Source organism: Equus caballus, chromosome 7 (genome assembly GCF_041296265.1).
Source record: "Equus caballus isolate H_3958 breed thoroughbred chromosome 7, TB-T2T, whole genome shotgun sequence".
Taxonomy (NCBI): Eukaryota; Metazoa; Chordata; class Mammalia; order Perissodactyla; family Equidae; genus Equus; species Equus caballus.
In genome coordinates this window covers 95,593,267-95,621,113 of record NC_091690.1, presented here as the reverse complement: position 1 = coordinate 95,621,113, position 27,847 = coordinate 95,593,267, and the positions used below count along the sequence as shown (strand labels likewise).

The following is a 27,847-nucleotide window of genomic DNA, read 5'->3' as shown; positions in this document are numbered from 1 at the left end:
AAATGCTTCTCTTGGCAAAAGTCTGAGGAAGCAAGCTCATACACTATAGGTAGGGGCTAGTATTTTGAAGGACAATTTGTCAGTCTCACTGAAGCTATGCAGAAGCTATGCAAATGCTTACCCTGTGATGTTTCTACTACTAGACATTTTGTTTCTGTGATGTATGTCTTATAGATCAATGAAGACATAGGAGATTTGGAAGATATATCTACATATTTATAGTAATATTTCTTTTGGACTAAAGTTTCCCTGCTTAAAAGAAAACATATTGTAAAATTTGAAAACTCATGAACTAGATAATAATAATTCCCCAAAAGAGGAAAATTCCTGGCCCTAAATTTCTGAATGGAAGAAATGAATTTGATAGAGAATTAAAGAGATCTGAGGCCAGGACCTTGAGGTTTAACCTTTAAGTTCACCTCCTTTTTTAGAAAGATGTAGTTCCTTCATTTCTGAACCCATAGGAACTCTCCTCTACCAAACATGTGTCTTCAGCATGCCTGAAATTCCCTGTTCACTTTCTCTCTCTGTCTTTCTCACCCTCTCCCTCCCACAGCCATTGGCCAGTATCCATGCACATCCCCACACCCACCCTTACAAGGTTACTTACTTCCTCCAGTCTCCAACGGTTAAAAAGTTTATTGTAATGTCCTGGGTGGCCTACGAATCTGTAAAAAGCCATTTAATTCATTAGCATTTATGTGGGGTTGACTGAAACATCTACTAAAGCATCACAACAAGTACGTGTGTGGGTAGACATAAATGTTCACTGGTGCAACTTGTCCCAAATGATCGACTTAGGCCATCCTTATACATCAAAGTACCTGACTTCACAAGGAAAAAGTGACGCGTGATTCAGTACCAATGAGTTGGGAAAGTACAGACAAACCAACCGAATGAAATTTCCCACTTTCATCTGTAGAGTTTTAACGTCTTGTTGACCTAGTTAATGAATATTAGTATAATGTGCTGAATTATTTAGTTTAAAATGTTTCTAGCTTCAGTATGTTTCCATGGCAATGGCTGGACTGTTAAACATATGGCAAATCAGAACCAGTAGTTTAATATGCCTCTTTTTCATATTTTGTAGCAAAGATAGGAAAAAAAAACATTAACATGATAAGTAAAAATTTCCACACCAAGTAACTGTAACGTAGGGTTGCACAAAAGTTATTTTTTTATCTAACAAAACCATTACTGGTGACTGGATAGTCACAATCAAACCCAAATATGGTTTTATTTTTTATGTCAACTTTACTTGGTAGTGGTGGCTCAAAGCACGGTACGGAAAAGTCTTTTGATTGAAAAGGCATGTGAATGCTAATTAGCACAGTTTGCCAAGGCAGGGGACAAGAATTTGCCACCTCTTTTAACAAACTGGCAATGGAACTGTTGACAGTGTTTTTCACTGTGCAAAGATAAGGTGCATCAATTTGACTTACCTCCCCAAAAAGAAAGCGATATAGAAGATAGAACTGTTTAAATTGACAAACTGGAAGAGGAACATCTTCAGAGCAAAGCTATTTTCCCATTCAGATTCCGTTCGAGGATATTCTAAAAAGACACACAGGGCGTATTTACACAGATGAGGTGAATGACAAGAAATATGGATACAGAATCAGAAGCCCCAGGTTCACGTCCTCGCTCAGTCACTTACTAGTTTCATGAGGCACTGTCTGAGTTCTAGTGTCTGTGTCTGTAAAACGCGAATGACAACATCCTGCACAGAGCTGATGAAAGCATCCATGAGATCATCTTTAGACTTTTCCCACAGCCACAAAAATATGATGCCAGTTATTAATATATAAAGATTTTCAGGATTCTCTCTGCTATTGTCGTTTGGAGGGAACCATAAATATTGGAACAGTCCTTCACTCAAACTGGCTATGCTCAATATAGAACGTAAACTGGTGACGGAGTTCTTTGAAGAATGAATATTTTATGTGCAGACTGAAGTGGAACGGTAAAGAGAAAAGAGGGCTACATCAGTCAGAAAAGCTGAGTTGTTAATCTCAATCATATACCTAATTTGTTGGTAATCTCAGGTAAGTCTCTTTACATTTTTTGCAATCACTTTCATCATCTATGAAATGAGGAATTTAGACAAAGTGATTTCAAGAACCCAGTCAACTCTCACATCTTATGGTTCTATGACTCTTAAAACAAAACAACCAAAATCAAACAAACTAAAATGATGAGAGAGATTGGATGAAGATGGCAGCATGTACTGCAGCCTCTGCTCCCACCCAAAGTTCAAATAAATCATAGAAAATATACATGCACCTCTAATGTATATTCTAAGATAATTGAAGAATTCAAGAGAGGTAGAAAATGGGATCTAACTTAAGGAAAAGGTAGGCCAAAACGCACGCATGAAAACATAGAGGGAACAGGTCCTGGGGAAGTCCAAGCTCAAAGCAGGTAGAAGCCAGAAATAGGAGTCACAAGAGCGATGGTTGGTGGGCACCAGTGAGAGCCCTCAGGAGAGCTGACATTTCTCCACAGGTTCTGATAGGACGTGTTTTCACTGTTGTTTCCTTCTAAATAGTTTGTCAATTTAGCACAAACCTTATTTACAAATGAGAATGTGGATTTTTAAAAATTCCCTGGTGTGTAGATTGTTTTCAGTTCTCCATTTCTAATTTTATTACATCATGATCCACAAATGTGTCCTGTGTGATTTCTGCTTTGGGGCAAAAATCTGCAATTTCATTTGTGGCCAAATTACATGAATAACTTTTGTCTATGCATCAAGTGTTTGAAAATAATACTTATTTTTCTGTTGAGTATATCAGTTACATATATTTTAAAAGAAGCTTGTTACTTATGATATTTAAATACGCTATATCCTAGTTTATATTTTGAGTGTGGATTTGTTGATTTATTTTTGTATTTCTATCATTTTTTTGCTTCCTATTTTTTGAAAGTTTCTGAAAAGATTTATAGAAATTGTAACTATTACATTGACCTGGTAGATTATTTGCCAGTATGAAGTATCCCTCTTTCCTCCTCAAATATACATTAAGTTTTACTTTTCCTAATATTATTATGGTGACATCGGATTTTATCATTGCTACTTTCTTGATATAAATGCTCTTATTCCTGAATTGACCTCTGTTTGACAAAATCAAAACTCTTTTCATCTGTTGGCTTGTTTCTTGAAATCTAGTTCATTTTTATACATAATTCATATTATAGATAAACCACAGTTCATCTCTATAGATAACACATTATTTGTAACAACTAACAACCATTCTGATCTAATCTTCAACAACCATAAAACCAAACTGAAAAAAAAAACCCACCGTAGATCAAATATTATATATTTCTTCTCATATAAAAAAGCAAATGTGACAGAATTGAAACTTTGAATTTTTTTGTGGTTTTTGAAAATAAAATATTTGTCTGAAAAATAAATCGAGAAACATAACATTAAAAAAGTCCTTTAAATAAAACAGTGTGACCTCTTCTCAGAAGTAAAGCCTAATTTCTAATTTGAAGCATAAATTTACACAGCCAAAATGATATAGAATATAATGCCACATTTATATTATATATCTATTTATATATGCACACACAATGATATTATATTATTTTAAACAATATCAATATTTTTATTAATTTAATTAATATAGTCCATTCATCATTACTTAATAATTATGAATCCCCAGGCACTATGCCATGAGTTATAGATGGAAGAATTAAATATCAAGTGCAAACTTTGGTATTCCTTTGGTATTTGGTATTAGCACAATAGGTGTTCAGTTTCTTACTATTAATTATGGTTCCCCAAATCACTTCCTTAGATTTGCTTCCATCCTGGGTATAAAGTACTTTAAAAGCAAATGAATAGAAGGAATCAGAGCTAGAAGAGAGCTTTGAGACAATCTAGTTCAAGTGCTTCACGACCAGCTGAAGACACTGGAGCTCAGAGGCTTTAAAGAACGATGAAACAGACCATTCCCATTTATTGAGCACTTGCCATGTGTCAGGCAGCCGACCCACAACAATGGTGAAATAGGAATTATTATCATTCTCATTTTATCAATGAGGAAACTGAGCCTCAAAAAAAAAGGAGGAGGAGAAAGACTCGAGAGAGAAGACCAGCTCACAGTCACATAATCCCCGGGGGATATGACCACTCGGCTGCAGGGGGTGGATTAGCTCTTCCTCTACACAGGATCCCTTCTGTTACTACTTGTACTTGTAAATACATCACAGGGGAAGTGATATGTCATAGTGAAGGCATATAGTTACTCCACAATAGTTAAGTGGAATCTGTCACATTTGAGTTTAAATTCTATTTATTTAACTTATCTTGGTTTCCTTATCCATAAAATGCGGATCCTACTGTCACAGAATTGTGGTGACAATAAAACACAATAACGAATGAGAAGTGAGTGTTTAGCACAGTGCCTGAGATCGGGTGAGTTCTCAAACAGTAAAAGATCACTGCTCAAACAGCTCTGTAATAAAAATGTGTTCCCCAAACTGGGGACCCAAATCAAGTATGAGGAGAGAAAAAAGACATCTTCTGACATAGAAAGTCTCAAGAAATTTAATTTCCAGGTAGCAAAAGAAGGAAAAATAGTGTTCAGCTGAGGAAAAAAAAGGTGAAAGGAGTTCCTGCGGTGCAGGTGACAGAAGTGTGGATGCCACTGGGCACAAGCTGGAGGGCGACCACGGAGAGTGGAGGAGACGGTGGATCAGGGAGGGTGATACTAAGGAGAAAATAGAATCAGCAGGATACTTGATGTTTTTGAAGGTATTTAGAAAGAATTTAGAGTTGGGATACATTAAAGAAAGTATGTAGAAAATTAAGCAAAAATTGCTATTATTAGCGTCGTCAAAAAATAAAAGTTGTACTAGGAAACAGTCGTAGTACACACCATGCCTTAGATATGAAAATAGTTACACAGACACAATGATGTGAACACTAATTATTAATTTGGCTAAAATGCTGATACAACTACTTTGGAGGGAGGGGAAATACGGGTTTGTGTCAACAGGTGGTGGGTGGGGAGGTGTGCGGGACAGGGCACTGCAGGGAACAGCCAGACCTGAGTTCCGTCTGTCACAGTGGGAGGGCAATAGCTTCCTGAAGCTGAAAACCCAGGAATGGCAGTGGAAGCACGTTATTTAGAAATAGGGTAGGAAATAGAAGAAATTGATAAAATTGTTAAAAAGTAGTTCCTTTGGGATATAGAAAATAAGAATGGGTAACACGGCAAAGGCTGGTCTTCATTATAAATCTCTTAATACTATTTTGCCTTTTAAGTTGTATACATGTGGTATAATATTTTGATAAAAATAAATATTTGGGGGGGAACCCAAAGAAGTGAAAAGGTAGGGGAAAAGAAACACTCCCAAACGGGGAGGACTAGGCTTGCTAATTTCTAGCAAGGAGATTTTGTAAGCACTTGCATCGCCTCTCTCTAGTTATGCAGTATAGTCCAACTTCCTATGCCACCTCTTTCATTTTTATTGACAATTATATAACCGAAGTTGATATTAAAAATGCTAAAGTCCATAAAGCGGCTACAGACTGATATGCCCATATATTATTTTCTTACTAAGGAGTAAAGTAAGAAAAATGGACTTACCTAAATTAGTGAGAAAGTAAGCAATTTTTTCATAAGCCTGTAACAAGAGAGAACAAATAGTGAACGTATTCTTTTCTTTCAGAAAAGGTTGTTATTCAGATTATTCAAAGAAACATCTAAAGTATATTGAACAAAATGGCTATATTTTAAATTAAGTAGAGGTATATTTCAAAACTTAGTAGGCAGTGCTTTACATAAACACACACATGCAAAATGCATGTAATACAAATATGCTGTATGTATGTGTATATATTATAGAGACATACTTGATTTCTATAGTAAGAAGTCTTTTCTGGTAGCTATCTTTATTTCCATTTTATAAATCAAGGAAATGAGACTTAAAAAAACACAAAAGTTGCTCAACTAGTTAATGGGTGACCTGGGATTTGGTCATCAAATTGCGCGCACATTTTCTTTTTTGTTGGTGAGGAAGATTGGCTCTAAGCTAATATCTACTGCCAATCTTCCTTTTTTTGCTTTAGGACGATTGTCACTGAACTCACATCTGTGTCAATCTTCCTCCATTTTATATGTGGGACACCGCCACAGTGTGTCTTGATGAGACGTCCACACCCAGGATCTGACCCCGTGAACCCTGGGTCAATGAAGTGGAGTGTGCCAACTTAACCACTATGCCACTGGGCCAGTCCCATGTATGTGCATTTTACTACACTGGAAGGCTAAGTGAAAGTTTGAATTCTTTACTGTTGATTACAAATTTTCCAAACTATGACAGAAATAGTGTGCAAATTTGAATTCCCAAAGAACAAAATGTGTTCGGTAGTTATTTAAAACAAGATTGATAAATCAAATCTGTTGAAGCTGTAAGTCAGTCACATGCCAATAGATTTTTGTAGCATTTTTCATATTCTGCCACCTTCTCCCTGACCCAACATACTCTGCCCATCATTCATATGGATTCAAGGAAAGAAAACATATTTCACAATATTCCAAGTAAATATAGTTGGGAATGCATATTTGCTATAGACAGAAGGCTGATATGTGTATGTGGGCATATATGTGTGTGCACGTAAATATGCCTACGTAACTCCATAATTCAACAAATTATCCTGTAACTTATAAATTCCAATAATTATGCCCATTGGCATGCAAAATTTAAAAGTTGTTTCCCTTCCTTGCCTTCTTTCAATAGAACTATTGTGATTATTCATCTCAGCCATGATTCAAACCTGCCCCTCCCTACAATCTAAAGTGTTATCTGGAGACAAAGATTATATGGAGTGAAATAGGCTTATTCTACCTCTAATGGATTTTTTTAAAGCTATTCACACAAGTTATCATTTTAAAATTTTCGGACAAGATTAACTTGAATATATGAGCACCAAAGTTGTCCCGACAGTAACATGTTCTTTTCCACGCCCCATTTATCAAGCAAGACAATCATGGAAGGGTCTCCAAGGAGTACAATAAGATGGACTTATCAACCAACAAACAGTACTCAAGCAGTCCTGTGCCTGGAGCACTGAGCTGAGTGCCCTCACGAGAGCAAAGGCAAGTTTTATTGAAGTAACTGCCACTTAGAGCATCTGGCTGGTGCCCAGTAGTGCTTTACATATATGATTATTGCAGTTAGTTTTTACAACAATTTTATCAAACAGGTCTTATGATCTCCATTTTACAGAAAAGATGTGTGGTCCAACCCTTTAGTCTACCCTATTCATAATAATCTATTTACATTAGAATTGGTAACCAGTGGTAACCAGGTGTTAGGGAAAGATAGGTACGTTTTGAGTTCTCCACTGATCAGGCCCATGACAGAAACATTGGAATGTATGCCCTGGACTCTAGAGATGGAAGTGTATCATGTGGAAGAATAAGGACCAACATGGAGTATTTATGTTAGCCCAATGTATCTAGGGCTTTTTTTTTGGTTGTAGTGTACTCCATATGTGGTACATGAATTTTAAAATGAGAGGGAGGATGCTAGCAGGAGTTCATTCTGTTATTGACAATGCTGAAATGCTTTAATTGGCCTAATCCTAGATATTTCAAACTATAAGAGTACTTCTGCTGTGATCTTCTATTTTTTCTTTAAAATTACACATTAATCATGAGACCAGACAGCTGTGATGCCACTCTAACCTAACCTTAAGTTAATTAAGGTTTGATTGCCAAGTGACAAGAATGTGCATTTTTGAAATAATTGCACATTATTTATTTTCATTAAAATATTTTTGGAAATATTTCCTTTTATGATAGTAATCATGCTATTTATGGCAGCTTTAAATAGCATAGCATTTTGACAGGCAGCAAAATATAGAAGGAAAAGGATGGAATTGGCAAAGAGCAACTCCTGGTTTCAAATTCTGCCTTCGTGGTTTTTAGCTTTATGCCTGGTGAAAGGAGGTTAAAAATAATAAACTGAGGAACCAGCCCAGTGGTGCAGTGGTTAAGTTTGTGCTTCCACTTTGGCAGCCCAGGGTTCACAGGTTTGGAAGCAGGGCGTGAATCCAGAACCACTCATCAGGCCATGCTGTGGCGGTGTCCCACATGTAATAGAGGAAGATTGGCATAGATGTTAGCTCAGCAACAAACTTCCTCAAGCAAAAAGAGGAGGATTGGCAACAGTTGTTAGCTCAGGGCTAATCTTCCTCACACACACACACACACACACAAATAATAATAATAATAATAATAATAATAATAAATTGAAGTCTTAATTACTGTTAAATTATTTGCAATTTATCTTTGGAAGATGTGGTTCCTGATCTTGTCTGTTTATCAACATTACCCTGGATTCCTTTTAAAATCAGTGATTTCCTAATACTATTGGAAGGACTGACTGGGTCAGAATAACTTGCAGAGTACTTTTGAATATTTTGTTTTGAACACAAATTTCCTAGCCCCACAAAGAAGATTCTGAATGGGACTCGGGGTGTGTAGTTTTCCAAAAGTCCTCCAGGTGACTTGAAGCATAATGAGAGCAAAAAACACTCTTCAATTACTTTCACGATTTGTAAAACGGACTTGTAATCAAATTTTATTGTCCTGGCCCACATTTTTGTCCCAAATTGAATATTTATTTAGGGATGCCATGAGTCACCTGTTTTGAAAGCATAGAGAATGTATATTCTTTGATTATTAGTGTGAATTAAAATAACAAGTGCTGCAAACTTGAAAGATACTGAAGATATGATTCCAAAAACGAAAACACTTTTAAGCACAAGTAATATTCTAGATGCTACAATATTTGAAGAATGAAATATTTAAAATTTATTCAAAGAATATATTCTAAGTGTCTTTTAGGGATTAGGCAAAGACCTGGAGATACAAAAATGAGGAAGCTGCAGCCTCTGCTCATAAGGAGCTTATGCCCTGATGGTGGGAGAAAAGGCAAATCCCAAGCTGTAACAGAAGAGTATTCCCAAGAGGGATTGCTTAATTCCAGCAGGAGAATCTGATGAGGATGGAGAAGAGGCGTGTCCAAGCACCTTACAAGAGGAATAAACACAAAGAGGAGATTATTCAATTCCAGATATGCGATTGAGATCAAACTTTATGGAGAAAGTGAGCCTTAACTGGAATTTTCAAAGATGAAGAGATATTCTCCAAGGAGACAAAAGAAAAAGAGGAAGCACTGTGAACCAAGAGACAGGGACGTGAAATAGCAGAATGCCTGGGAGCAAGCACAGGTGGTTCTTAGGCTTGAGTGCAGAGTGTCAATAGGAGGGAGCAAGACACAACCTTAGACATGAAGAGAAAGGAAAACTGGCTTTAAATAATGGAGGGCCTCTTGTGCCATCTAATGAGTTTGAAATTTATATCAGAGGCAATGGGAATCCATTAAGCAGCTTCAAGTACAAAATAAAAATGATCAAATTTGCAATTGAAAAAGATTCTTCCAGGGCCAGCCTGGTGGCATAGTGGTGAAGTTCATGCACTTTGCTTCCATGGCCTGGGGTTCGCTGGTTCAAATCCCAGGCAGGGACCTACACACCGCTTATCAAGCTATGCTGTTCCAGGTGTCCCACATATAAATTAGAGGAAGATGGGCACAGATGTTAGCTCAGGGCTAATCATCCTCAAAAAAAAAAAAAAAAGATTCTTCTAACAGCAGTATGCAAGGGAGATGGGAAGAGTTGAAAAATAGAGACAGGAAGACAGTTAGAAGACTGCTGTAATAGTCCTAGATAGAAACGACAAGTAGCCAAACTGAATATGTAGAAGTGAGGATGGTGAGCAGGGAATGGATAAGAGAGATGTTACAGAAGCACAATTCACAACAGTCACTGATACGAAGGAGACTGAAGAAATGCAGGAGGAATGACTTAAGGTTTCTGATTGCATACATTAAGCATTAAAAATTCCAGGTTAAAAAAACTGTTTGACTGATTTCCACTATTTTGCCATGCATACATTTCATAATTTCATGCAAATGATAGCTGACAAGCATATTAGATTAACAGAATATTTTGACTGAGGACAAGTTCCTCATCTGGGGGAAATGGTAGCACAGGGATCCTAAAGTCAAGCTACTAGGAAACAAAAAGCACATTTTTATTACCTGTATATTTAGTGTTGGTCCAAAAATAAGAGGTAGCATTTGGTTTTCAAGGTGAATCTTTCTGAAGGCATGATTTTGATATTAATGGTTTTGATCTATCCTTATTTGATTAGGCCTTTAAATCAATCCTGTGTGGTCAGGTGGGTCAGAAGGGCTGTTTAATAATCTAAGTGCCTTAATCTCCTGAGTAGGAAGGAGATGCGTAAATTCACAAGGGCATTACTGTTTTACTCTGATGGAATCTGAGGGATACAGCATTCTTTTCACATTTGTTGAGTGGCTGCAGAGTTCACTTCCTTTATGCTAAATTCATTTTAAAATCTTCTCCTGAGCTAGTTGCAAGGGCAAAAGAGAAGTTTTATGGTATATTCCACTTCCAACAACCCCTGAATCTCTATGCCAAAATGCCCGACAAGTAGAAATGAGCATTTAGAAAAAAGTCAGTCCTGTCTTCTCCCAGGAACTGTGGACGCTTGTTTTATAGCACTAGGCGGTTAACGTGCGTTCTTGTACTTAAGTAGAACTAGTGGGGTTTGAGGATCTCAAAAGATTGTTTCTATGATGATAATAATGCTATCCTCACCCACCTACAGAGGTCTTATTTCTACAATTAGAGATTCACTCTAGCCAGTTTATCCTTTATCTGTGCAATGCAGTATTTTGGAAGAAAGAATATATTAAGCCTCATCAAAGATATAAACTTAGTGAGAACAAGTTGTGTCTGAACCTTGAGAGAGAGGCCTGCATGTACGGAGGCCAGCTGTGACTCCAGGGAACGGCAAGTGAGGACAGGGACTGGAGTGAGCAGAGAGTCGGAGTTTAAGGGATGGGCGATTAAGAAGCAACTGGAATAATATAAAGCTGGTCTGGTACACCAATGGAAACTTCAAATTTTGCATATCAATGATAACAGAAAGAACTCTTTTGTAAGGAAACTATTTGAAGGCAAAAGCTACTATTTTATTCAAATGCAGGTTCTGACCATGACGAGGTCTTCAGCTTTACTGAAAAGATAGCTATTCCGCTGGGTAGGAACCGAGGTCTGAACCCTGGACCTGGAAGTTCTGTTCCCAGAGCTTGTCATGCTTGCCTTCCCAAGCAAAAATTAATTAACTGCACTTGGCTTCTTCATTTTACTTGTCTGTGAAATATTTTCCCTCTTCAAAAATATTAGGCCAGTTCATTAATTCACTCAAGATATTTTTGAAGATCACTAGGTCTTTGGAACAAATCGCCAAACAAACACAGGAACAGAGGGTACTCTTTTCTAAGGCAATAATAATTGATGGCGGAGAATAAATAGACATGAAACCATTAACACTGATTACCTCCAATGGGTACAATTAGTTTATGGTAAGAAGGGAGATGAGTGGCACTTTGTGTTGAGAAAAATAACTTTTACTTAATATATTTAATGTTTTCATACTGTTAATACTTTCTTTGTGTGTGTGAGGAAGATTGGCCCTGAGCTCTCATCAGTGCCAATAGTCTTCTATTTTGTATTTAGGATGCCACCACAGCATGGTTTGATGACTGGTATGTAGGTCTGTGCCCGGCATCCGAACCCAGAACCCTGGGCCACCAAAGTCGAGCGTGGGAACTTAACCACTATGGCACAGGGCCGGCTCCAGTATACTTTTGACAATAACAATGTATTGATTTTATAATTCAAAGCTAAAAAGATAAAAATAATAGACTTTAAAAAGGAAAAAAATAAAAAAACACTAAAGAGAAATAAGACTGCTGAAAATTAGCATAGTGGTATGATTTCTGCATGAACTAATTAAACATTTCAAATTTTCTTATATTTTAGGCACATGTTTGATAAAAAGACATAATACAGAAACTTATATGTGGTTCTCTTTCCCTCCACAGCCAACTCTGAGTATTTAAAAATTTATGAACGGGTAATAGATAACATTTAAAGAAAAATGAGTGAAAAAAATATAAATAAATGCAGATGTGGTCTGAAGAATTTAGAAAGACCAGAGAAGAGATAATCAGCATTTCTACATCTTGGACTGAAGAGAAATAAATAATCAAACTCTATTATTTAAAGATGAGAAAAATTGGAAAAATAAAGAAGATGTTGATATTTTACAAGAACGAGAATAGGAGTATAGATAGAGTTATAGAAAGAAATAAAATTTTAAAATATTGAAGAGAAGCAAATAGGAAAAAAGCTAACATCTGTCAAACATCGTCTATGGAGTAGAAGCAGATCTCATTTCATTTTTCAATACCCCTATGTGTCTCTTTTACTACCCTCGTTTAAAAGATAAAGAAATGAAAGTTCAATGAAGTTAAATGGAGTGGCCAGGATCACACAGGTCCAGCAGCACAACTTGCCCGTGTCCAAAGTCCACCACTTTTCATCAGGACCCCAAGCTGAGGACCTGGCAATACAAACCTGGGCAGTTTTCCCAGGGGCAGAGGAGAGGGGACAAAGGAGAACAGAAGGAACTCTGTGTGTGTGTATGTGTGTGTGTGTATGTGTGTGTGTGTGTGCGTGCATATGCATGCATGCTGGGATGTTGCTCTGCCACTGATTAAACTTTTCTTTACTTGGTGAAAGAGAAATTTTAAAAAATGACCCAAAGTTGCTAGTGAGGTGGCTGTGGTTTTATGGTGACTCATATATAAAGTTAAAATAAAGTACATTCCATTCCTAATTTGTTCTAAATTTTATATCACAGTAGAAAATTTTAAAAGTAAAAGTTATTTTTTTCTGATTATAAATCAACACCTACATATAGAAATTTTAATTTTAGAAATCCATCATCTAAACCACATGGATGAAATATTTTCTGCTAAACTCAGTTGTTTTGCTAGGAATGTGGTTGGGTCTTATATTGGCTTCCTCTAAATACCATTCAAGTATAAAGAAAACACAGACTTCTCCCCTATACCCCCAGTTTTCACCTATTGACAAGTATAAACACTTACCAGATTCAGTAGCATAATGATGACAAAATTGATACAGACAGCAGCAGCAGATGTTGCAAACTGCCAGTGTTGTTTGATAAAATTCCACTTGAACGATGCAAACCGCTCCATGACAACTAGGCGATAAACCACGACTGCGAACACTGCCGTGATCACCAGAGAGATCTACCGTGTGGGGACCAGAGGAGAAGACGGATTTCGCATCATTGACAAAACAGAGGCAAAACCAAAGATCCAACACACTGCCCTCAGAGCTAAAGGATTTACTTTTCCAAGAAAGAATACATATATTTTTTTTCTCCTTTAAGGAACTAAGTAAGTTAGAGTCAAAATAAATAGTGTAAGATTGTTTTGGGGTGATAACTTAAAATGCAAATTTTGCTCAAATTTCCACTTTCAAATGCAATGAATGGAATGCTTGGTTTTAAGACAGGATATTTAATTCATCAGGGCAACTCACATAATTTCCATTTTATTTTAGATGATCTTTGTTTCTCCCGAAAAGTGTTTTTTTTTAAGGATCTGCAGAAACTTCCTTTGTAATTACTCCGGGCCCTGCTGTGACTATCATTTCATTTAATAGCATGTGTTATGAAGGTATTGATCAGGTTATGGTTTCTTGCATCTTGAGGGTCACAAAATGAGTTGGTATCCAAGAACTTCCTTCTAAACCTGGAATCCCACAACATTCTGATATCGAGGGCTATACTTTACCATGAAGAATATTCCTGACATAGAAACAAGAAGACGCGTGACTTTGTCTGAGAAAGGCTGATGTGGCTCAGGTTTTCCACTGATGGGATTCACCCTCTCCATCTTGTAATACTTTGCTTCAAACTGGGGACGAACTGTTTCCTATGAGAAAAACTAATGTTACCTAAACATCAAAGTCATAAACTTAAAAAAAATCCTCCAATTTGGCCTACTTTTACATCAAATTTTGGCAAAGAAGCAACTTTCTAAAAATAAGATGCAAATTATTTTCCAAATAAACCCTAAACTATATTTTAATTAGTACAATTTTCCACTAATGTAATTTAAAGAAACATCATAGAAGTGCTTTGAAAAACTTACTTCATCACTGATCACTGATCTTCATAAAGTAAGAAATCTTATTAGTAAAAAACATCAAGGGAAAATCTAATGGTGTTTAGCAGCTTCCAGCTTGGACATTAAGGGCAGTGAATAATTTTCTGCATCATGTGCTATCCCAGCTTCCTTATCTCCTGGTTTCCTAAGATCTTACCTCCTCTTCTTCCCACTCGATCAGGTCCCACGTGTAGGTCAGTGTACTTCTTCTCCTTTTCCAAAACTCCAGGAAGACTGTGGCTATAAATAGTAATATTATTATCATTACAATTCTTTACTCAACCACATCACATTCTTTCATCATTTTTTTTCCTTTGGACCGATGCATTTCATATTATTAAATTATTAAAATTAATTAAATTCATACAATTGGAATTTTATTTTTCCATCACTCTCCTCTCCATTTCAGTGTGCACTCCTGGAGGGGAGTGAGTTCTTTCCTTGGGCTAAATAAGGAGAGATTTGTTAGCATGACCATCAAAGTGACACTACAAGAGAAGGTCAATCAATATTAGTGAACTAAATATTTACTGCCCCTCTTGAGTTGTACATGCTTATTTAAAATTATCAAAAAGACCTAAATAAGCCTTCTCCAGGAATGACAGTAAAGACCAGATGCTACTCCTCCAGGACGCAGACAAGGATGGGGTAGGCGAGAGAGGAAAAGAGCAAAGTTATCATGGTGGAAGGAGAAGGAAAGAGAGACCACAGAAGACACTCTTTATACATGGACTCAGCATGGACTGGAAGAGACTCAATGGAAAAAGTACAGAAATGACTGAAACATTATCTAGATTTTCTGTGTAAACAGAGATTGTTTTCTTTCTGGTTAAGTGGACTTCACCTCACAGTATTTTAGATTTTGTGGACATAACTAAGAGTTCACACATGCATTCTTAAAAATTTGTGGTATCATTCACCCATCCAACCATCCATCTATCTATCTGCTATTCACTGATTTTGGGCAAGGTACTCTAACCTCAGTTATCTCCGTACCTAGTAGGGGGAGATAGTCATTTAAAGTTAACTTACAGTGTAATAAGAGTTATAATGAATTACAGTACAAGCATAGAAACAATGTTTTTTGAAAAAAATCATAAGCAGTTGATAGGGCAAAGGAGTGAGGTCGTCTTCTCCAACCTGCCTTCCTTCTCCTCTTGAAGTCAATGCAAAACAATGTCAGGGGAAGATGATTCTGATGTTTTGTTGTCTATTTTCTTTACAATTAAAAATCAGCACTGGTATTGGTTAGAAAAAAATACAGTGTTCATAATTACATTATCTTACATTTTATCACACTTTGGAATTTACAAAGTGCTTTCTCACATAGGATTTAATTTTCATTGTCACTTTCATAACGCTTACAAGTAGATATGGCAGGTATTATCATCCCCTAACTTTGGAAACAAAGGTGGTAACTGTGTCCAAAATGGCAGAGCCAGGACTGAAACTCTTGCTAGTTATTCTCCACTCACACTGACTGGCAGATACAGTCCTCAGGTTCTTAATTGTTTTTTCAGGCATACTATAAGTACTACCATCTACTGATTCTCTGTAGTTTTCAAAGAGTAGGTATGTCTCAAAGAAGCTATACAACCAAACTCCATGGATGGCAAGACAAGTGAGATTTTCCAAATACTGATCTTCTTTTAAACTAGTTGGCCACAATCATTGTCACCAACAGGGAGACCTGGAACTTAAGAGCGAAATGGGATATGGAGGAGTAAATTGAAGGAGACACAGAGAAATAGTTCCTTATAAAAGGAAAACTGAAGGAAAAAACCCTACTGTGTTAAGTAAGAAAGTGATTACAAGCCTGGGACTTAACATCTTTAATGTAGCATAGGACACAGAGAATGTGCAACAAATTGCTCATTATCATTGGTCTTAGTCAACGTTTAAAGTTTAAATGTGTCGCATACTTTCTTCTCAATTCATCTTTCCAGCATATACTTGGGCTAGAAATATCTCCCAGAAAATCTAATAAATAAAGCTCATCTTGGTCTGTGACCCTGAAAACTGCATTTGGTGTGACTGTAGGTTGAAGGCAACAGCATTACTGGAGACATATGGATCTTTTTCAGAAAGCAGAGTGTGTACTTTATTTATTTTTTTATTTTATTGTTTTTCCAAGGAAGATCAGCCCTGAGCTAACATCTGCCAATCCTCTTTTTTTCTGAGCAAGACTGGACCTGAGGTAACATCCATGCCCATCTTCCTCGACTTTATATGTGGGATGCCTACCACAGCATGGCTTGCCAAGTGGTGCCATGCCTGCACCCAGGATCCGAACCAGCAAACCCTGGGCTGCCAAAGCGGAACGTATGCACTTAACCGCTGCACCACCGGCCGGCCCCAGAGTGTGTACTTTAAATTTTAATATTAAACTAGCCTTTGTGGTAAAAATCCATTCTCAGCTTGAGATATATTCATCTTATTCACAGATTATTTATTTAAACTCTGAAGTGAATCCATATTCTCACTTCCAAAAATTTTAATTAGAAACAGGGCATACAGAGTAATTTATCAGTATGTCAAATGTCGAGGAAAGAAGGAAATTGCCATTTACTAATCCCTAATAACTTAATAAAAATACAACTAATAATAAAATAGCTAACTGAAAATTAGACCAGCGGTTGCTTCTGGGGGTGGGGTGACTGGCAGAGGGCATGAGGGAATTTTTTGAGGTGATGAAAATATTATGTATTTTAATAGGAATGGTGGTTATTCAAGTTTACGTAGTTTTCACAAGTGGTCAACATATACTTAGGATCTGTGGATTTCACTGTATGTAAATTATACCTCAAAACCCAAATCTTATAAAATAAATATTTTTTAAAATACTATATGATTAAAAATATTTGACTTGATCTCTGACCACCCCTTAGACCTGCACAGGTTTGCAGCAGGAGGCTCGAGCTTGCAGTGGGAGCCTGGGAAGGAATTAGGGGGCTGGGAGGATCGTATCCCCTTCCACAGCCAGTTTCAGGGCAGCTGCAAACCCAGATTACAAACAGAGGCAATTAGACTGAATCTGAGGAGTAGGCTGAGCAATAAAAAGGCAGGCACAATTCCCTGACACAACTAGATTAAATAACCTTGGACAGGAGAAAGGGTATTTATTTATGCCAAGACCTGAGAAAAAGAGTGATGCAGAAGCACTCAGCTGAAGTGACCTCGAGGTCCTCAGGTAGCTAAATGTGTGTGGCCTCGTAGAATATAGTAGGAAAAGCTGAGGCCTACCGTAACCTAGAAAGTGCTCAGTCCATCTAAACACACTCAAATTTCAACAATACCTAACAAAATAAACCACTATGCTGCCCTAAGTCAGCAGGATCTGTCCCACTGGCTCCCATTTTGCCCCCTGGACAAATGAGTAGGTTCTAAGTGATGGAAATGTGAGATGGTGGGCAAAAAGTTCACTCAATTCAGTGCCGTTGTTCTTCCAGAAGAGCTCTGTGAATTTAACCCAGTTCTTGATAGCAGAGGATGAGAAAAGGGGTTGAGCTAGCATCTAGTTAGGAACTGAATGCTGAGTATGGGAATTTCAAGAAGATACAGAAATCTGTGAAGGGCTCCATAAATCAGTGACTTTGAAAAAAGTACCTTATAAATGATGAAAATGGTAAGCAAACATTAGTCATTTTACTATAGTTGATGGTGAAAAGTTTGGCATGCATAATTAACTCTGGGATCCTGGCTGGATAAGATGGTCTCTGAAGCAAGCAGCAGATTCAAAGAATACAGGAACATTAATCACAGACAGGTTTTAGCGAGGATGCAAATGTAGGAAGGGTGGAAGAGCTAGAGAACTGAATCAAGGGTGATGTGGATCAAGGCTGGCCCAGGGAGAGAAGCCCAAGGTGTCCTGCCCTACGTGCCAATCTATATGACCTGAATCATATCTAAAGCTATACGACCACACAGTAACCAGACTCCACCTACACTGATACCATTTTAATAACTTTTTACATTATCTTTCCTTTGTCTAGTAAAAAATAACTCACCTACCCACGCCTTATAAATTTAGCCCTAACCCTCAACACATTGCAGCTCTTCTCTGCCCATGGGTCCTGTCCCCATGCTGTTCTCTGAATAAAGGAGCACTACCACCAGACCTTAAGTGTCCAAGACATCTTTCTTTCAACTCCTCGCCTTGCCGAGCCCACATCAAAGGGGATTTATACAGCTTAACATCTTACAGCTTTAAAAAATCCCAATACACAGGCTACGTCTCAGACTAATCAACATCTCTGGAGACAAAACCCCAGGAACAGTGTGTTTCCAGAGCCTCCACAGACTTCCCATGTGCAAGCAAGATGGAGAACCATGTCCTAGAGGAAAAGCAATTGTGCTTATGAGAGAAGCAGAATGGAAATTAAAGTCATGGTTATTGAGGCAGCAGAACCTCAATATCAGAATGCTGAGGTTGAGCTGTCAGAAATAATGGCTGTCATTTTGTTTTGATTTCTAACAATTTATAAAGTATTTTAATAATCACTTTAGACACATTACTTCTAACCTCTATCACAGTCAAACCTCTATCACAGTCATTCTCAGTTGTTAAAAATTTGAATGACAACTATATATACCAGGTATATATGTAATGTGCCATAAATTGGCTATCATCATTACTCTAAATTTTACAGATTAGGAATTTGGGATTTTGAGAGGTTAAGTGACTTGCTGAAGTCACACAGCTGGTTGGAACCTAAATCATTCTAACTCAAAAATTCACACTCTTTCTACCATCCTACAATGCATTAAATATAATAAAATGACATGTTAATGGATAGACTTGAGAATGGAGATGCTAATAGGTGGAAATGGAAATCTGAGAGCAAGTTGTGAAAGTCATCAAGAAAGAAGTATACTGGAGATGGTAGATATGGATACAGAAGGAGTAGCAGGAATCAAGAGCCTGGGGTTCAAAGGAGGGGACTCTGTCCTAAGGGCAAAGAAAATGGCCAAGAAGGAGCATGGTGACAGAGTTCATGGGATGGTGAAGAGGAGAGGGAGCATATTAAACTTACTTCATGTTAAAATGGAAATGCTTTAAAAAAGAAAGTGTATAACGTGAAAGCCGATTCACTTACAAAGAATGAAGTGTCAATACAGATGCAGATGTAGATAAATAGAATATGGATATATGTGTGTGTGCCTAGGTAAATTAGATATATTACAGCTATAGATACATAATGCCCAAAAGAATATACACTAAAGTGTCAACACTAATTGTCTGTGGGAAGTGGATTACGGAGCACTTTCACTTTCCAAAGTATATGTTGTACAAGAAGCAAGCACTGCCTACCTTCCTTTTACCATCCTAGGTGGAAAGTTTATCAACTCTTCCCCTTGGTTCTGTGAACCCAGGTTGGGCATGGAGTTCGAGGATAAGAGGCCTCCAGTGGAGAAGGGCATTTTGTTATCAGCAGAAGTGGGGTTTCACATGAGTCATGGAGGTAGAAGGAGTATTGAGGAAAGGCCAAAGAAGATACCACAGAATTCTGTTCCTTAGCAACCATACATTGTATCTATTTTTTTACTCCCGCCTCTCTGATTATAATGACGTATTCTTCTCAACCTTAGAAACACGTCCACGAGGCACATGCTGCATCTAGTCCTTGTACTCCCGTTTCCTCATGTGCATTTCCAATGGCTTTTCTTTGTGACCTAAGTCTATGGCACAGAGTAATAAAATCAAGAGCCATGCATGTAAAAGAGGTTAGATTTCATGTGTAGTTTGTTCAAGTCATTTATTTTAAATTTACAGAAAACAAGGCCCAGAGTGGTTGACATGTATCACGGACTTGCCCAGAAATCTGCCAATGCCTCTCGATACTTTATTACACGGCATTACACTTGCGCCTGTACCTGCTTTCTTCTATACCTGAAGGTAAGTTTCTTGAGTGCCTTTTTCCCTAGCATTTTTAGTGCTTGGCACACAGAAAATGCTCAATAAATGGTTGTTAAATTGTGACTCTAACTCCTGGTCGAGTGCTCTTGTTCAAATTATGTTGCATGGAATTTCACTGAAGACATGCGAAGAAAGAGGTCCCTCACTAGAGAAGCCCCTTCTTGATCTTTTTTATACATTGAGCAATCAAGTTCAATTTTATTTGGAAAAATAATTATCACTTAAAAAGTTTTGGAAACTACTTTACTATACTTTGGTGGGGGGGTGGTTATGGGAGGGCAGGGGGGAAGAAGTCAATTCCAAACACAAATGAAGTTACATATGTCTGAATATGGAGAAGTAAAAGGAATTCCAAGTATTGTTTTCATCAGAAGAGACAAAGCCTTCTCAGAAGACAAGCCAGCTGAAATAACAATTTATCAGAACGAGAGCTCTGAGCCGGCCAGCTTGGACAGCACCCAGGCACTACTGAAGACTTTCCTCCACTCCCTAGATTTATTTTCAGCAACATCCTCAAGCATAGTGTTTTCCCCATGCAGTATTGCAACATAGCTATATGTGAGGTAGAAATACAAATCTCACTAGACAGGTTTCACAACTAGCAGAAGGGCCATGAATGTGGAACATTTTAAATTTCTACGCCTGGGGAAAGTTACTGTTTTTTTGGTTAACATCTTACAGAAACACAATTAAAGGAGTTCTCTATGTGAGTATGGAGTGGGTGAATGAATATAAAGAGGCTATAAGCAAAGTTAAGCGGGAAGTGGCTGATTTTGAGCATTTGGGCTGAATGGTACTTGACACAGCCACACCTGGAACTGGTTAGTCAAGACCTGCTTGTCTTGTTACTCTCCTCTTCGTCTAAGGACATGGAATCTCTCTCCAACTTTACTTCCAGTTTTCCTCCCCTCCTCCTCCTTCTCCAACAACATTCAGTAAGAAAGAAAACAATAAATAACTAGATTCTAAGATCATGGTAAGGCCAGCCTTTGAACCCTCAGTGCTGAAAATCTTCACCAATTCCTAAAATCTGACTCAATATTTTCCCCCCTAGGAAAATTCATTTAGAAATAAGAAGCTACACATAAACAGCATCATGTTATAGTAAAGCAATGAGAACTCTCACCACAATCTTGACCAGAGCAGACTCTTTAACTTTGATGTAGAGTCCCTCTAAAGCTACCTCTTCATGTTACTCAATGTGCTATTGGCATTTGTATATTAGATAGACATTTCAGTAGCATTTGTTCAAATTAAAATGGATACTCTCAATTGAATTGCTAAAAAATTGGAGGAGTCCTATACGAATAAAAATTTGTCAGCTTTTTGTCATGTATTTTTTTCATAAAATACATCATAATATTTTTAAAGCACAGGATTAATTTTTCTCAGGCCCTTTCCTCATCTTACCATTCAAGTATTTGATACACTTTCTTTCCTTAATTCTGTTGAACATCATCTGATTACTAATCTAACACTAGCAAAAATAACTAGAACAGTACTTTGTCTTGCTCACTTCTGAAATATAGGGGTCTAGGAATATCTGCTGTATACTGGGCTTTCAATAAATATATGCTGAATGAATTAATTAAAACCATAAAAAAGAAAATAAAAGTCACCTACAATTCCATCATCAGTACACAGCTAATATTAAAACATTGGTAATTCCATCCAAGGTATTTTTCTTGAGCAGTATATTTAGGACTGTTATATTGCTGATACTCAGAGGTATGCCCATGCTGGTTGTTAATTTATGACAGAAAAAAGAAAAAACAAATTCATAGCTGAGCCCCTTAATAGCCTCATCCTGCTCATAGGCTGGTCTGTCCTCCCCAGGAAACTCCACCAGGATGGGACACTGATACAGTTAATCCCTGGAACAGCTGGGGCAATGATCCTCAAAAGAACATCTAGGAATGGCAATGTGGTGCTGGGCAAAGAGCATGGCTTGGAGTAGGAATGTTCTGGGTTTGAAAGCTGCCTGTACTCTCTTCTAATTGTGTGAGCTTGGACAAATGACTGAACAATGATAAGCCTCCGTTTTCGCAACTTAAAAATGAGAAAAATAAACTCATCTTCATAGGGGTGTTGTACAAATTAAATGAGGTACAATTTGTAAGTGGTCTAACTATGCTTAATTCATTTAAGAATATAATATATTATGACCGATTTGTTCAACATTCTGCTAATTGTTAAATGAAGAAAACCTTGTAGACAAAGTTATTGGTTTCTACTGCATAAAGATTCTGTACGTTTTTCTGCAGGAAAAATGGAGCGAGTATCAATTATATATATTTCAATTGTTTCACTTTTATAAAAATTCAGTCACAATCAATCACTTTCCACATAATACTTTCCATCTTTTGCCCATGACCTAGCAAGGGACTTATATCGTCCTTTTTATACTTTTGTATTTAAGATATAGAAGCTGCCTCTAGGGTAAATAATTCAACTAAAACATTTTTTGAGAGCACAGTGTTTGTCTATTCTTACAAAGAGCATACAAAAAGTGAAAATGAGTTGCATCACACTCCCAAAGAGGAAGAAGAGAACTAGCATTTATCGGGCACTTTCAATGTTCCAGACTTTGTGCTAGATACTTTTAAGTTGATAACGTCATTTCCACAACAACCCAGGTAAAATAAAGATTATTAATCTCACTCAGTAGGTAAGCAAATTAAAACCCTCGGAGGTTAAGTTACCTGAGGAGGTCATTTGTCGGAATTTCAAACCCACATCCAAAGTCTGACCGTTCTCCACGCCAAAGGAAAAACTACTCCAAACATAGTTTGGGATAGAACTTTTTGAATTATGTAATTTGTAACATCCTTCTGGGAAGAAATTAGCATCACAAACAAAATGTTTAAACAAATTCCTCACAGACATACATGAGATGGAGAACTTCTGGGAGGTGATCTGCTCATCTACCCAGTGGCCCATCAACCGACAGTCTAAAGTCCTTTGACATGACATCCTTCTTGTTTCTTTTTGTAGAGTCTAAAAATGATTACTAATCACTCTCTTTTCTTACAAATGCTTCTACCAAGACAGACATCTTTGCCCTGGTCTTTCAGAGGATTTTTCCTTTGCAGTAAAACTCTAATAAGATTTTGATACATGCTAATAACTTAATGCTTAAAAATATTTTATTTTTTCATTTATTAGACCACTGAATTTGTGGAGCCAGACATGCAGAGGCAAACATAATGTTTCTTGGTCCACAATTCAAGCAAATACTCAATTAGTCAAAGAACAATTACATTTTTTATATTTACACTTTTCATGTAACTAAAAGCTCCCTGTAGACACAGCCAGAATCTCTGACTTCCTCAAATATTGGGTGGTAGAGTGGTGGCCAGGGGTGTTTTTGACAGTTGACTAATGGAAATGTTGAGTCCGGGATACATTTCGTTTGGGTTTAGTAAGATATATTTATGTGGTTTGCAGGCACTTCCTTGTGTTGCTCAATTATTACTAACTATCCAAATGTAGCCATGGATTCTGAGGAAACTCCTTCCAGGTCATATGCTGAATCTTTCAGGTATCAGGCCAGGGGTTGATGGTGAGGTGCACGTGGCCTATGGTGTCCACCACTGATAATGGAAAAGAAATAAGATCTGAAATATATGGAGCCAGAAACCACTCTATGGAAAAACTATTTCCAAAATTTCATCTCATATATGAAACATACTAGAGATTTTCTCAAATTTATGAGAATATTACAAATGTACGTGACATTACCAGTAATGAATGAAGCTGAAATAAACTTTTCAAAACTAGCAATAATAAAAAAATAACTTTCAATTAACCATTCTAGAGGAAGAGGAAAGACTGAACTACTTTTCTATAGTTTCTCTGAAATATCTTTTTAAATATAAGAGGTAAAAAAATTGCAGACATAAAGCATTACAGAGATGTGTCAGGAAGTTAGTTAAAATGTTGTTTTTCCGGCTTTTGGTTTTCTGTGTATTTTGGAGCTTTTTAAAATTTGTAAATTTGTGATTTTTCCAGATACTTTTGTACCTCATTTATATTCATAATTTTGTATTCTTTTCTTAAAGAGAGCCTCCAAAATTGTATATCTCCTTGTCATACATAGCTATAATGCATCAAACACCCATGTGTCAGCCTCTCTGCTAAATGTTGTACACACGTTAACTCCATAAATCCTCACAGCTTGATGTACAAGAAATCATTTTACTGCTATTTTATTGGCAATGATACCAAAGTTTAGAAAGCTTAATGAACTTGCCTCAAAATGCACTCAACTCTGTACTCCAGCTCACTCTGACTCCTAGGGCAGGGGTTCTGGTTTCAGACACCCATTCCGAGGAGGGGCTTTCTCACAAGGCCACCCTCTCTCATGTCCTTTCTGGAGTCTCTCCTGATTCAGCACAAAGATTTCTTCGTTTTTCTGTAGCTAAGAGCTTCTAGGAACTGTCAGGTTAGTTAACAGAACATGTTTTCATTGTTCTCTACCAAGTGTTTAGGCCCTGATATTCCTCTAAGTGGACGAAAATACCACCATCATTGTACATTCACCCTTAAACTGGATTTCAAACCCCCTTCAGGTCACAGGTTTCCTTTTCTTCTGTCCTGGCTTTTGAGCCAAGGAACAAATCAAGATGCTCCTTCAGAGTGTAAGGACCTAGACGAGGCCCCTCATTCTTTCCTTACCTTGCCCCTTTCCAGGTCAAGGCTCAGTGCTGAGAACACTCAGTGAATAACAACGACTGCTGCTGACACCTGGGTTATTATGGAGCTATTTCAACTTTTCTAATTAGAAAGAAACGAATTAGAGATGTCAGGACTTCCTAATTATCTGCCTTAATATTTTTTTTTCAGAAAGCATTAATAAAGCATTTGGATCTTTTCCTAAAAGTGGCAAAATAAGTTATAACATTATTAATCTGCCAGTTTCGCCATTTTATTATATTTCTGTCTGGTTGTAACTTCACTTAATTGTCCATCTAAAAATAGATTACATAGTTGATAAACTGGGCAACAGTTGTCTAAACAGATTAGACTCTATAACAAAATTAGGGTTCTAAAAGAAGGAAAGTTGTATAACAGTATATCCTCCATCATACAGGAATCCATCAGGTGCATGGTACTTCCACACAACAGAACATCATGTCATTGTTAAAGAGAGAAATATCATTTGCCAGCAGGCTGTTACTTGCACGGTTGAAAAGTTGTTTCGGGTACTAGGAATAAGAGCCTTCACTTCACAACTCTTCTATCAGCAGGAGCCTAGAGGGAGCCCAGAACTCCATCTTGGCAAGATGCCCTCATCCCCATATCCTACACAAACATGCGTGTGCACACACACATGCGCCTTTCCCTCCTGTCATCACTCACAGTTGGGTGCATCAGGACTAAATCGTTATGCTCCTAAACTCTGTTCGTATCAGTTACCTCAAGACCAAAATTTCCAGATCAACCCCTTACCCTCAGATTCTGATCCTCTAGTTCTAGGGAAATGGGGATTGCCTTTGTGACCATCTCCCACTCCTTCCCAACTCTTTGAGACACTTTCCCCACGCCCTCTTTCACTCAAAGTCATGAACAGCAAAGTCTTTTATGTTCTCTCACATTCTTGCTCTAACTGAAACCTGGGACACCCCTGAAACCCCATGTTCCATGTGGCATCCTCAGGAGTTGGTTATTTGTCTCCCATGCCAACAGGTACTGAAGATGAGGTATCAAATTTCCTCCTCCTCATTGCCGCTTCAAGACCATTTTCTCTCCCTCCTCCTTAAAGATTCACAGATTTGAGTCTTACATTATAAATCCATAATTCCTACTCTCTCCTTGTGGAAGTAATCTACTGCTCCCTGGGGACACTTCCACTCTTCTCTGAAAGTTTTTTTAACTCTTGGCTTAAAGTAACTCTTATCAACATGACTCCCAAAATAATTCTTTGAAATTACAATATACACAGATAATACTTCCAGGACCTTAGCTTCTCAGTTCTTCACTCTCTATCTCCAAAGTTGTTTTCTCCAACTCTACCTCACTCATGTACTCCCACGGCATACTTTTGATCAATGGCTGCAGACCCTCCATAATCTCCAATTATCACCTCCATCCTTGTAATCCACTTCCTGTAAACTCCACTTCCAACAATCCCTGGATCCAGATTTTCAATCCATTGACTCCATCGTATTTTCACTGTCCTTTCCCCCCTCATGCCCTCACCTTCTTCTTTATGCATCTTAAGGGTCAATCATTGCACTTAAAATAATTTTTAAAATTCCCTGTGAACATGAGGCTCTTACTTTAAAAAACCAATCTGAATTGTTATCATTACAATAAAATAGAATTTATTGCAAAATTTAATTAATATTAAACATAAAATCTAAGATTTTCTTATAAACACATGTCTTGAGGATATCAGTGGGCTTTTTGTTTGTTTTTCAACTGGCTCAGGTATCCATGGATGCCTCTTACTTATTACTACAACGAGATAGGTTTTAGCATCAACTCTATTTTAATTTTTTGTCTTTATAAGGCTATTTACTGAGAAAACATGCTCACATAATGTGTAGATAGGAATACAATAGGATTTGTTACAGTTAGGTCATTCACTTCTTCGAACTGAATTAAAGTTTGTATGTGCTTTACCAGTTTTACAACATTTCTTAGATCCCCATTTATGTATGTATGCATGCAAGTACATACACTTGCATGTGTGTATATGCTATGTCACAGTCTCTACTTAACAAATGACATTGTCCTAGAATGTCCTTAGGGCCAAAATGAATGGTTTGACCTTTCATAAAGTTAAAGTTAAATGAAGAAGACCATATTATATCACCATATGACTTAACTGGAAAAAAGACAAGCTTGTATGTTAAATAACTGTCAGCATTCATGAATAATCCCTCTATTTCTCTTCTAACAGAAGATTGAAACAGCTGTTATCATCCTAAAGAAAATTTTCAGCCATCAATTTCCATTGTATTTATAAAGTCTATCATTGAAGTATTCTCAGATAATACAGCCATGATGTTATTTATTTTATTATTCATCAAGTATTTCTTTTTTGCACAAAAGTGTCCATGCTCCGAGGGGGAGACAAAACATGAATTCAACTTATATCTTTTCAAACTCAGAACCTGCTATTAATGAATTTGATCTATGAAAAGAAATTCTCTATGTGTGACATCAGCATCAGGCATGTGATGCTACAGGATTTGTAAAAAAAGATGCCATTTTGGATCTAGAGCAATGTTTTAATTTTATTTGAGGCATGGTCCCAAGCTACATTCTGGTTCTATTTTCAGATCCATCAGTGACAATGTGATTTCGTATTCTGGAAACTCCACTTGTAAGTGGTTCCACCATTTCAGACAAAGAGGAGTTATGTCTTCTTCTAATACATATTGTGAGACTTAATTAATGGGTGTGAAGAAACAGGAGGGTTCCAGATGAAAGGCACCACAGTGGCTAAGTAAGCATTGCACAGTGTGTCATCTCAGCTGGCCTGGCTGATCAAATTGTCTGGTAATTGTCTCTTATTGTTGAGTTTCTCTGGAGAAACAAGGTCCAAAATGGGATCAGTCCTACCTAGAACATGATATATACCTGGAAAAGTATCTCAGAGAGACTTGTTTGGCAAGAAATTACTTTTTAACTCCCACTCAGGTGATTTCACAAAAGTTTCTGATCACAACCAAGTGAGCTAAGTAATAACTGAGGCATTAAATTTATGCATAGTTTGCATTTTATGGCTTTACTTCCAGATGTGCTCATGATGGGGAG

The 27,847-nt window shown here is 37.3% G+C and overlaps 1 protein-coding gene across 9 annotated transcripts in view; it reads right to left on the bottom strand.

Annotated features, from left to right (window-relative positions):
* ANO3 (anoctamin 3) overlaps nt 1–27,847 on the bottom strand; it is a 451,605-nt gene that overhangs the window by 30,287 nt on the left and 393,471 nt on the right. For all 9 annotated transcript variants that reach the window (XR_011440741.1, XM_070273456.1, XM_070273457.1 and 6 more), the window contains 6 exons: nt 14,321–14,403; nt 13,789–13,929; nt 13,075–13,239; nt 5,604–5,640; nt 1,443–1,554; nt 611–668 (listed from right to left, as the gene is read on the bottom strand). Coding sequence is in view for 8 of the 9 variants with exons in the window: in XM_070273456.1 (XP_070129557.1) it covers nt 611–668; nt 1,443–1,554; nt 5,604–5,640; nt 13,075–13,239; nt 13,789–13,929; nt 14,321–14,403 (596 nt within the window). In the remaining variant the exon portion in view is untranslated. The remainder of the gene's footprint in view (nt 1–610; nt 669–1,442; nt 1,555–5,603; nt 5,641–13,074; nt 13,240–13,788; nt 13,930–14,320; nt 14,404–27,847) is intronic.